The 12578-nt window shown below is 42.8% G+C and overlaps 1 gene segment (V, D, J or C); it reads right to left on the bottom strand.

Moving 5' to 3' along the window:
• Nucleotides 1–2829, bottom strand: part of LOC120227116 — a 33629-nt gene extending 30800 nt beyond the window's left edge. The window contains 2 exon segments of the C gene segment in view: nt 2180–2472; nt 2579–2829. Coding sequence covers nt 2180–2472; nt 2579–2621 — 336 coding nt within the window.
• Nucleotides 2830–12578: the final 9749 nt, after the last annotated feature.

Here is a 12578-nt window from a genome sequence, read left to right on the forward strand (position 1 = left end):
CTCTGAAACAGGCTCCAGGCTCTGAGCTGGCAGTCAGCACAGAGCCCGACGCGGGGCTCGAACCCACAAACCGCGAGATCATGACCTAAGCGAAAGTCGGACGCTTAACCGACTAAGCCACCCAGGCGCCCCAATAAAAGCTTTTTCTTAAAGTGTACAAAATCTCTAAATGTACCAAGAGAATTAAAACATCTTTCCAGGGACATCCACTGTTGAAACTTTGAAGAATTCCTTTGCATTGATTTTTTTTTTTTTTTAATTTGAGAGCTTACAATATAAACCAGTTCTGTGATATTTTCCTGGCGAATACGTGGCAAATATATTCAAGTTCACTAACATTTGATCAAAAATCATGTTTTAATGGCTCCATAATATTTTGTCTCTTCAAAACCTCATTAATATTGTGCTCCTGTCCCTGGGTTTCACCACTGTAGTGTTTCCTGGTGGTTGTGTATTGAAAAGTCAGGGTGGCCACATCTCCTGAGATCAGTCCCCATGAGGTGACTTCAGTCAAATTCTGCACTGCTGTTTTGGGAATTCAATGATATATGCTTGTAAAGCATTTAGTCCAGATACCGTGAAAACCTTAATTCCTCTTTCATTCATTTCTTTCCAGAAACGATTCACATTCTCTGACTCTATATTCCCCTCAAGAGTCTTCTTACCGTTGTTTCTGTAGATGTGTTAGGGGACACCCAGCCCTCAGGGTCCTCCCCCTGCTGGGGACCCACCCCTGTCGCGAATCACGATGGACAGGAAGTGGGACACAAGATCCGGAGTTTGCCGCTGGGCAGGGCTGGCACTGCTGAGGGAGGAATTCGTTCTGTTTCCACAGCACCTCTGCACGTGATGGAACCGCCTGGTCCATGGAATAAGAAACAGAATGAATGTGCTGTCATCGTCTCAGGAAGCAGGAGTAAAGTGCAGACAGGCCAGTTACGTGGTCAGATATCCATGTGTATCAAAGGTACCAAACTTTTGCTAAGTGAAGGTTTTTTTCTCCTCATTGACAGTAGACTCTAAAGAGATAGGAGAGGAGCTGGATTTTTTTTTTTAAGAGAGAGAGAGAAACAGAGACAGCTCAAGTAGGACAGGGAGAAGGGGAGAGGGAGAGAGACAGAGACAGAGAGAATATTAAGCAGGCTCCAGGCCCAGCCTAGAACCCCATGCAGGACTCGATCTCACAACCATGAAATCATGAACTGAGCCCAAATCAAGAGTCTGACCCTCAACTGACTGAGCCACCCTGAGAGACAGCAGTTTTATAGTTTTACACATAACACTGTGTTTCGTGATTTTTGGGAAACTCAAAAGCATCTAGTTCCTAATCACAGAATTCTGTTCCCAGTATTTATTTTTTTTTGTTTTGTTGATGTATGAGGGACATTGCTTTTCCTTTCTTTACAGGTGTAGGGAGTGTTCATTGTCTTTCTTTTTACCAATCTGATTCTTTTTCTTTGTAGAACCATGGAAATCTAAGTCTTGGAGGTACATCCGCCATGTTGGAGGCACGTGAAGTGCTCAGGGGTCTGTTCCAATGGAGCAGTGTTAGTTTTGTCCCAGTTTCGATCCCGGGATGTGGAGTGAGGCGCTGCTTCTCTCTCTGAGACACACAATGTATACCTTGGTCTACCCTACACCCCAAATTGCTAGTGGTTTACTTTAGGGGTTAACGGTCACTAGATTGCTTAAGGATGGTGTCACACACTAATAAAAGACATAAAGTTATGTCTGACAGATCATTCAACCTGTGAAGAACTGTAATCACTATAAAAAAATCTAAAGTAATAATAACAGTAAATATTTATGTAAAATGTATGCTCCTTTCCTGTCTTCATTCTAAGTCATTTAGATAATAGAAATCTCTGTTGCTAGTATCAGAGATACACACTAATGGATTTTACTCTGACAGCTGAATTTAGTGGGAAACAGTGTCAAATGCTTTAATTTGGACCAACATTGCTGACATCAAGTGGGGATCACGGTGTGAGCAGAGCCTACAATGTCTCCCTGCAAAGTTCAGGAAATACCGCAGAGGGAGAGACTGAGGCCGGGCCCCGGCGGCACAGCCTCTGTGGTTGCCCACGTGGAGAAGGATGTGGGTGGACCCAGACCTGGACACGGTTCCTGTGCAGCTTCTCCTGGCGTCTCTGATGCTGTGGATCCAGTCCCAGCAGGCACAGTAGTACACGGCCTCGTCTGTTTCCTCTAAGAAATTTATTGTCAAGGTCGCAGTAGAAGTCTGAGCGTTTGTACTTGCCTCAAATTTCTTGCTGCCCGTTCCTGAAGGATTCAGAAGGCTTGTTGAGACGTATGTTAGGTGCTCTATCCTCTGATCAGGTTTCTGCCGGTACCAGTGTACGACTGTATTCACGGCCTCATTGGACATCTTGCATGATATGCGTGCACTCTTACCTCTTGCTCTGGAAATTGAGATTTCAGGTTGTTCCAACATCCGCTGCCCAAGGCCAACTGCAGGCAAAGAAGAGAAATTCCCATGAACAAATGGTGTGGAAAGAGGCAACAATCAAGAATGTGTCGTCTCTCCTGCAGGCTGAAGTGACTGGGGGACACTCACAGGCCCAGAGGGACGAGAGGATGACGGCCCCCAGCAGTGACATCGCGTGGGCCAGGCTGCCTCCCCAGTGACAGGTAACAAGTGAGGTCCCCGTGAGCAGGGCTGGGCAGGCCAGTGGCGGGAGGGCGGGGCTGGACCAGGTCCCTCAGAAGAAGTGGTGGCTTGGCGACTCCCCGGGGCTGCTTCATGGTCAGCCCCAGGTATGAGCAGTTCCGGGGCTCCCCGTGACCCCTGAGTGCAGGCAGACGGGGTGAGAGGGCTCCGCATCTGGAAAGGGATTCCTGGTACGAATGCGTCTGTCTGGGAGGGGCAGGCCGGTCCCCACACCCACCCAGCCATTCCCCCTGGGATCCCCTCCCCCAGAGACATTGCTCAGAACCCTGAGGCCCTGCCTGCTGCTCAGCCTCTACGTGTATCTGTCTCTGATTGGCTGTCGGCTCGGGGCTCAGATGGGAAACCTGACCTTTACTCTCCTGTAACACAGCACAGCAGAACAGCAGTCAGACACCGAGATATCTCATCTGCATGCGTGATATTCCACACGCACAGCCACCAGGGCATTGCTGTGTTTGTGAAGTATATTGAGATGCCACCAGGCAGATGAGGACTCAGAGAAATCGGATCACATTTCTGACCTGGGTGCCTCCAAGGAGGGACTAGGCAGCATTGCTGGGGACACGTGGGGCAGAGGAGTCTCTGGAACCAGCTTCTAATCGCTCCGGGCCTTGCTACTGTCTCATGGGCACGTGATGTCACGTGCAGGATCATTTTCAAAGCAATGTTGGGTTTCATATAAAAAGATAAGTTTTAAAATAAATGTACATCTAATGTCCATTGTGGACTTGCTTTTGTCAGGCATACTTCTGAAGGTTTTCTTGCATTGTTTTATGTCATCCTCTCTAGCAACCCACGAGGTGGCTCTTGTGATTAGTCTCCATGTCACAAATAACGACAATTAGGGACCTGTGGCAGATGGTCCTGAAAGGAAAATCTTCCAGATGTGTGTCCGCTGTGGTCCTTGGCCCATGGATTCTTTTTTTTGTTTTGTTTTAATGTTTAGTGATTTATTTTTGAGAGAGAGAAATAGAGAGAGAGACTGTGCAGGGTAAGAGCAGAGAGAAAGGGACAGAGAATTTCAAACAGCCTCCCCACTTTCAGCGCAGAGCCCAAACCGGGCTCAAATTCACGAACCATGAGCTCATGACCGGAGCCGAATCAAGGGTGGCCTGCTTAACCGATCGAGCCCCCAGGCACCCCAGCCATGGCTTCATGAGTGACACTCCTACTGTCCTGACCAGCCTCTGCTGGCTGTGGCCACAGGTCTGGGACAACACATACATGCCCACAAATGCCAGAGTGTATTCTTGTGAGGTTAACAAACACTCAGGGAATTCAGGGTGACCCTATGGTGCACTGAGACAGCACGGACTATGTATTTGGAAACATTTCTGTTCCTCTCGGAGCATCAATTCTTTCTTCCATGCAAGAGGCTCATTTGCAGGATTTTTGCGGTGATCGCATGAGCTCCTGGACACACACAGCATCTGGCTCATTCTCTGGCAGCCAGTGGAGCTAACGGACATGAATTCATGTTGTTCATTGCCACCCTGGCCTTTTCACACCCCTGACACTCCCTGGGGAATGAGACACTGCACCTGCTTCTCTCTGAGATAACCAGGTCATTTCAACATACCAAGTCTCCGTGTAGGAACCCAGGCCAATAGGAAGTTATGTGAAACCAGACACGTGGGGTACAGTTGGTAACATCTGTGGGGGTACTATCGTTAACCACCAGGCTCCTTTTTCTGTTTCCTCTGAGACTGAGGCATTGACCTGAACAAGGTCATAGGAAGTAGTGCAGGCTGGGGCTGAGGCCTCGTCAGGGCTGAAGTCAGGGCTTGGGGCTCAATTTCTTGGGAGGGATGTGGTCACAGTCATGATAAAGGGTTATATGTCATTATTAACTTGGGGTAATGGAAATGTAGGTTTATGGGGGCCTTTATATTAGGTCATCATGTCCCCTTCTTCTGCACATTTTATATCAAGGACCAAAGCAGAATATACAGAATTTTGTGTACTTCATGCTTGTAGTTCTTTGTCTGTAGTCGATCTTGAACAAGGGTTGTTTGATCCACAAAAGCTGGATTTGGTGTTGTCATTTTCTGTGTGTATGAAAAGTGAAATCTGGATGCCCTGTAGTGAAAATATAATTTCTATTATTGAAACAAATATTTTTAGTTGTTTCCGTTATATGTATTCACCTGCAAATATAAACAAAGGAATAGCATTTCAAGAAAAGCCAAGGTTATCAAGAAATAAAACAATAAAATTAAACATTTTTAAATATCACTCAACCAATCTGAGAAGTAGGGAAACAAATTCACTTTGGCAGAGGGAAGAGCAGATGAATATTGTAGCCATGGCAGCCTGTCTGCTCAGACTTCTGCCCACAAAGAAGGATGAGGAGAAGCCAAGGACGCCGGAACAGGAAGAAGAGAGGAAGCCTCCCAGAGTGTTAGCACAGGAAAGGGGTGCCTCAGGGCCCGATGCCAGACCATCCATTTCTGAGGTCACTCAAATTGGTCAGCAAGAATGGGAGCTTTATGCAAATGTACATGATACCAAAATAAGCAATCCATTTACGAAGGTGGAAGTTACCCCTAGGATGATTATTAGGAAGTTATGATTACATCAAGAGCACTTAGTTGATTTCAGTAGGATAGTTGACCTTAGTTCCCAAGTCTGTGATGACCTGAAATCATCTTTTGACTTTTTGGTGAGAGTCATCACTGGTCCCTCTGCCCATCTAACCCCCAGGACTCAGGTCAAACACTTCCATGGCCCTTTGTACAGAACTCGGCTCTATATCTCTGGTGGCCCCAGGGCCTGGGGAGTCCTTATTTTTGGTATAAAGGTGGGAGGGTTGTCTTCTCACCTCCTCATCAGAAGACAAGAGAGGTTGCTATGACACTCCTAACTGTACCCTTTAAAGAAAGGCTCTATAGAATCAATGTGCCCAAGGATTTAGTCTCCCCTTATAGGCTGGGTACGGTTCAGGTACCAAAGGTTGGAATTATCAATTCTGTCCACCTCCCTTCAGTCTTTGGGAAAGATTACTAGGTCAAGATTTCTCAGCCTGAATATTACTATCATTTGGGGCTTAATATATGTTTTACATGGGGGTGCAATATCCCGTGCCCAATAGAATGTTTTTGCAGCATTCCTGGGGTCTATTCAAGAGATGCCTCTAGCATCCCCAATATATTTTGACAACCAGAAATGTCTTCAGATAGTACCACTATCCTCTGAAGGGGAGATTGCCCCCAGTTGAGATTCAAGGTCTAGGCCACTCTTGTAGCATACAGGCACACCTCCTTTCTATTGTCTTGAGTGTGGGCCTCAGCCAATCAAGACTGGGACAAAATGATATTCCCATTAAGCATCCAGCCCACCAAAGTTCCATTCACTCATGAACAACATCATTAATATACTTTCTTTGGGGATTTCACGCACTCATCTGGATGAGTGTAACAGGAAAGGATTTTATCACTTTGTTAGGATATAGGTCCTACCTTGCTTGATAGGCTGTTACCTGTTACTTTCATATATCCTATGCTAAATTTCACTTTTGCTATATCAGCCACAGATTTTAGTCATTGTTCAATTTCCCTACTACATCTAGCATGGTGCCTTCTCTTTAGTGAGAGCTCTTAAATATTCATTATCATATAATGACCATAGTATAGATCTTATTGGGACAAATGAAAGTTGCAAAATAAAAGTGTAAATCTTTACCTTAATATGGTATTTACAAGTTCCAAAATGCTTACATCCTTTGGTTCATTTTTTTCTAAATGATGATATTTTGAGGCAGAAAGCAATTCCTAGAGGGATGAGGATGTAATATAAGGCTTTTCAGGTAATACATGGTGGAGCTGAAAGTCACACTTATTTCTCTAACACCAAGTGCACACAGTGTACTGGACAAGAGTGCCCACAGACATTCTCCACTGCTGTTAAGTCCCATTCTGCATATTATCAGCATGATTTATGGGCTCTAACACTCAGTGTCCTCAACTATGTAAATGCAGTAAGAGTTCGGGGTCTGACATCTAACTTGCCCCTCACCCCCTGCTCGGCCCTCCCAGGAACCATAGAAGAAGTGAGCATATGTTGGCCATTTTAGCCAAGCCTGCTGATTTGTTTTCTAACATTTGAGCTCCAAGAGGCTCCTGGGAGGAACACTCATCATAGTGGACCTTTGTATGTGTCTATCCACACTCTCTTAATATTTTTCATTAAAAATGTTTTTATTTTTTTGTGAGAAAAGAAAGAGACAGAGCACAAGTGATGGGAGAAGCAGAGAGAGAGAGAGACACAGAATTCAAAGCAGGCTCCAGGCTCTGAGTTGTCAGTGCAGAGCCCAACAAGGGGCTCCAGCTCACAGACTACAAGATCACAAGCTGAGCCGAAGTTGGATGCTTAACTGACTGAGCCACCCAAGTGCCCCTAATTTTTTTAATTTAAATTTTAGTTAAGAAGCACCTTGGTAGCTCTGTCAGTTGTGCATCTGTCTCTTGACTTGGGCTCAGGTCATCATCCCAGAGTCCTGTGATTCAGCCCTACTTTGGGGTCTGCAAGGAGCTTGCTTGGAATTCTTTCTCTCTCTCCCTCGGCTCCTCCCTGGCTCTCTCTTTTTCTCTCTAAAATAAAAATGAAATAAAATATAACAAAATATAAATTTTAGTTAGTTAACATATAGCACAACATTGGTTTCAGGAGTAGAATTCAGTGATTTATCACTTACATACAGCACCCAGTGCTCATCATAACAAGAGCTCTCCTTAAAGCCTATCCCCTACCCGTCTCCCTCCATCAATGCTCAGTATGTTATCTATTGTTGAGTCTCTTGTGGCTTGTTTCCCTCTCCACTCTTCCCTCTAACCCATGTATTCATCTGTTTTTGTTTCTTGAACTCCACACATGAGCAAAATTATATTCATTGTCTTTCTCCAATTGGCTTATGTTGCTTAACATAATACATTCTAACTCTTATCCATGTTATTGCAAATAGCAAGATTTTATTCTTTGTGATGAATGAGTATATTCTACTTTATATATATATATCACGTCTTATTTATCCATTAATCAGTCAATGGATATTTGGGCTCTCTATAGTTTGGCTACTGTCGATAATGCTGTGATATATATTGGGGTGTACGTACCCCTTCAAATCAATATTTTTGTATTTTGGGTAAATTCTTAATAGTGCAATTACTGGATCACAGGATAGTTCTAGTTTTAGTTTTTGAGGCACCTCCATGCTGTTCTCCACAGTGGTTGCAGGAATTTGCATTCCCACCAATAGTGCAAGATTCCCCTTTCTCCACATCCTCGCCAACATCTGTTGTTTCTGGTATTGTTAATGTTAGCTGTTCTGACAGGTGTGAAGTAGTATCTCGTTGTAGTTTTGATTTGTATTTCCCTGATGATGAGTTACACTGAGCATCTTTTCATGTGTCTGTTGGCCATCTGAATGTCTTTGGAAAAGTGTCTATTCATGTCTTTTGTCCATTTAATCTAGGTTATTTGTTTTTTGGATGTTGAGTTTGATAGGTTCTTTACAGACTCTGGAATACTAAACCTTTATCAGATATGTCATTGGCAAAAAATCTTCTCTCATTCGGTAAGCTGCCTTTTAATTTTATTGATCAGTTCCTTTGTTTTGCAGATGGGTATTTTTTTCTTTTTTTGTTTTTCTGATGAGGTCCCAACAGTTCAAGTTTACTTTTTTTCCCCTTGCCTTCAGTGACATGTCTAGTAAGAGGTAGTTCAAGCTGAGGTCAAAGAGGTTGCTGCCTGTGTTCTCCTCTAGGATTTTGATGGTTTCCTGTTTCACATTTATGTCTGTCATCCATTTTGAATTTATTTTTGTGTATGGTGTAAGAAGGTTGTTCAGTTTATTTCTTCTCATGTCACCATCCAGTTTTCACAACACCAGTTGTTGAAGAGACTGTTTTCCATTGGTTATTCATTAGTTGACCATATAATTGTGGGCCCCTTTCTGGGTTTTCTATTCCATCCATTGATCTGTGTGTCTGTTTCTATGCCTGTCGGAGGCCGTGCCGGCTCCGACAGGTCCAGAGGTCCCTGAAGGATGGACGGTGTCGGCGAGAGAGAGTGAGAGAGCCCCGAGATTCTTTCTGATCACCAGGCAGGCATCTCTGTCCTGTCGGTTTTGGTGTCTTTATTTATAGGTCAAATGTTAACATGGCATCAGAAAATGGAATTTTTACAATGGATAGCTCTCTGTGATGTTTTTGGAAAATGTACAGAAACAGGTTTTACAGAAGCCTTCTTACAGAACTGCCCCAATTATAGTGAGGTTGAGTAACTAAGAAAATGACAAGGTGTTCACATTTTAATAACGCTAAGATTAAGTCATAGGTTTGCAGATACTCTTATCCATCCTCATCCCAGCTGCCAGGGTAAGGGAAGGGGTTTGTGGAATGTAGGCCTTAGGGAAGGGGCTGCTATACATCACCAGTTAGCAAAGGTGTATGTACTAACTTATCTTCTGCCCTTATCTGTTCCTTTTCTCTAAGTTAGGCTCTTTGTCTCTGGGCAAGACTTGATTTTCCAGTTATATGCTTTATTGTACCAGAGAGCCAACCGTACCTGTAAAGAGTTTAGCTTATTTCCCAATACGTAGAATAGCCTCTACGAGTGCATTTACCTTTGTGTCTGCTTTTATGATTTCTTGAATAGCTAGGGCATGAAAAACATTTTTGGTTAGCTGATTTACATGTTGAGCTGTAAGAACATCTTGGACTAAAGCAAAAGTAGAAACAGAATTGTATATGTAAAGGTCAATCTTTTATGACTAGGGGTCATTAGCCTGTTCATAGCTCAAGGGAAAGTATGGAGGGAAACAGGACCTTCTGGAGACACGATGTCTGTTCCCATAATCGAAAGAAGAAGTTCCCACAATAAGTTCCTTCACAAGGTGCAATCATCATACCAGGGCCAGAATAAGGGGACAAGTCATTCCCGATATTGATCAACAAGGTACCTTAGGGGTCAGTGCTCAAGCAGAAATAATTGAGTGGGGGATGGATATCGGTCGTCATCTGATTGGCAAGAGACCGTGCAAACTTGCTTTAACCTCACCAGGAGTTTTCTCGACTAGTGGGCTCAGAATGGCTCCCAACATATGCCAGTGTCATACTGTCTTGATGACTACAGCTTTGTAATACAGCTTGGATTCTGGAATCTTGATCCCTCCAGTTTTGTTTTCCTTTTTCAAGATTACTTTGGCTTTTCAGGAGTCTTCCACACAAAAGTTAGGATTGTTTGTTCCAATTCTGCAAAAAATGCCAGTGATATTTTGATAGAGGTTGCATTAAATGTGTAGATAGCTTTGGGGTAGTATAAACATTTTAACAATGTTTGTTCTTCCAATCCATGAACATGGAATGCTTTTGCATTTCTTTTTCTCTTCTTCAATTCCTTTCATAAGTGTTCTTCAGTTTTTAGAATCCAGATCTTTTACCTCTTTAGTTAGGTTTATTCTTAGGTATTTTATTGTTTTTGGTGCATGCAAATGTGATCAATCCCTTGATTTCCTTATCTACTGCTTCGTTATTGGTATATAGAAATGCAACAGATTTCTGCACATTGATTTTTATATCCTGTGTCTTTGCTGAATTTAAATATTAGTGCTAGCAATTTTTTGGTGGAGTCTTTCAGGTTTTCTACAGAGTAATATGTTGTCTGCAAATAATGAAAGTTTGACTTCTTCCTTGCTGATTTGGATGCCTTTTATTTCTTTTTGGTGTCTGACTGCTGAAGCTAAGACTTCCAGTACTATGTTAAATAGCAATGGTGAAAGTGGACATTCTTGTCATGTTCCTGGCCAGAGGGGAAAGCCTCTCGGTTTTTCCCCATTGAGGATGGTATTAACTGTAGGTCTTTCATATATGACCTTAATGATGTTGAGGCGTGTTTTACCTAACCCTGTGTTTTTGAGGATTTTTATCAACAATGGATGCTGTATTTTGTCAAATGCTTTTTTCTACATCTATTGAGAGGATCATCTGACTCTCTTTTCCTCTTATTCCTTTCTTTTATTAATTCCTTTCCCTTTATTAACACAGTCTACATCTTTTTTTAAAATAGTTTATTGTCATGTTTGTTTCCATACAACACCCAGTGCTCATTCCCACAAGTGCCCTCCTCCATGCCCATCACCCCCCTTCCCATCACCCCCATACCCGTCAGTCCTCAGTTTGTTCTCAACATTCAAGAGTCTCTTATGGTTAGGGGCGCCTGGGTGGCTTAGTCGGTTAAGCGTCCGACTTTCGCTTAGTGGTTCGTGGGTTCGAGCCCCGCGTCGGGCTCTGTGCTGACTGCCAGCTCAGAGCCTGGAGCCTATTTCGGAGTCTGTGTCTCCCTCTCTCTCTGACTCTCCCCTGCTCACGCTGTCTCTCTCTCTCCTAGAAATAAAAAAATAAAAATATTAAAAAAAAAAAAAGAGTCTCTTATGGTTTGCCTCCTTCCGTCTCCCCCAGTTTCTCCTCTTCTTCTCCCCCACGGTCCTCCATTAAATTCTTCCTAATCCTCCTATACAGTCTACACCCTTTTTAAACAGGGCCTAGGCCACAAATAATAATGACAAGTGCTATGGCTGTTGAACTCTTACTGTGAGACAGACATGGGTCTAAGTTCTTTGCATGTATTAACTCAATGTATCTTCCAGCAACCCTCTGAGATAGGAACACTTATACCCCTATAAATACTGGGGAGACTGGGTCTCATAATGTTGAGCTGGGTAGCTGTATGGTCTCTGTGGGAGAACAGGGTTTATAAAGATGGAGATGGCCACACTCCATCACAGATGTCTGAACACTACACAGTTAATCAATTAATGTTCTGTGTAGAGGTCTCCAAACATCCTTGGTTCATTTTTGAATTTTTGCAATGGTGGTTCTCTCCTTCATGAACCTCTTCTCTCCAAATTTGGGCACAATGACCTATTATCCACCATAGGGTTTAATGCTCATGTTCTTATCATCAAGGTTATTTTATTTCTGAGCAGCAATCAGGCTGCTACCAAGGGGCTGGGGAGTGTTCCATGAGCATTTAAACTACAGCAAACAAAGTAGTCAAAGCAACTTCAGTCACCAAGATTGACCTGGAGATCCTTTACAATCTTGTCCATCCACCTATGAGGAATATGTTCACATTCTCAAGTTGGCTGAGAGTAGGGGAGGGGGTGTGGAGCACCAAGGGCAGTAATCAAGGAGCACATTCCTATGTTCCATCTCGATGCTTTCTTTGCTCAATAAACAGTTTTTGTTATGCCTATCCTTCCTTGTAGAAAATTCTTCAGACCCAGAAGTCAGAAAAAATTAACTGCATAATAGAATTCTCTGCAGAAAATTCTCTTCAGATTGTCTCTAAATATACACCACAGTGATCAATTTAAATAACTCTGTGTGGCTCCCAGGAATGGAATATGCTTCATACTTTTTTTTAAAAAGAACCTAATCATAAGAAGGATAATCAAATTCTCTATTTCTCCCCAACATGTCTTCTTCAAAAGTTTTGTGTGTTTTGTTTTGTTTTGCTCATCACTCTGGATCAAGAGCACATATTTTGTAATCAGACAGATCTGAATTCAGATTCCAATTTGCTTTTTACTATGAGGGCATCTTAATTTATCAAGGTATCAAGTTTCTATCTATAAATTTTCTGTAAAATTGGGATGATGATAATAATAATAGTTATCTCACAATATTGCTATTAGAATTACATAACAAAAGGTACATGAAGTACTTAACACAGTGCCTAGTACATAAGGAACACTCAATTAACACCAGCTATAAGAATATGAGCATATCAGAATAGTACATTATATTTATTCATTTTCATACAGAACTGAGCTCCTTGACAGAATGGCTGCACATTGCACTCTGTACACATTAATTAATTCTTTGTT

Source organism: Hyaena hyaena, unplaced genomic scaffold, assembly GCF_003009895.1.
Source record: "Hyaena hyaena isolate Hyena2069 unplaced genomic scaffold, ASM300989v1 scaffold_2010, whole genome shotgun sequence".
Taxonomy (NCBI): domain Eukaryota; kingdom Metazoa; phylum Chordata; class Mammalia; order Carnivora; family Hyaenidae; genus Hyaena; species Hyaena hyaena.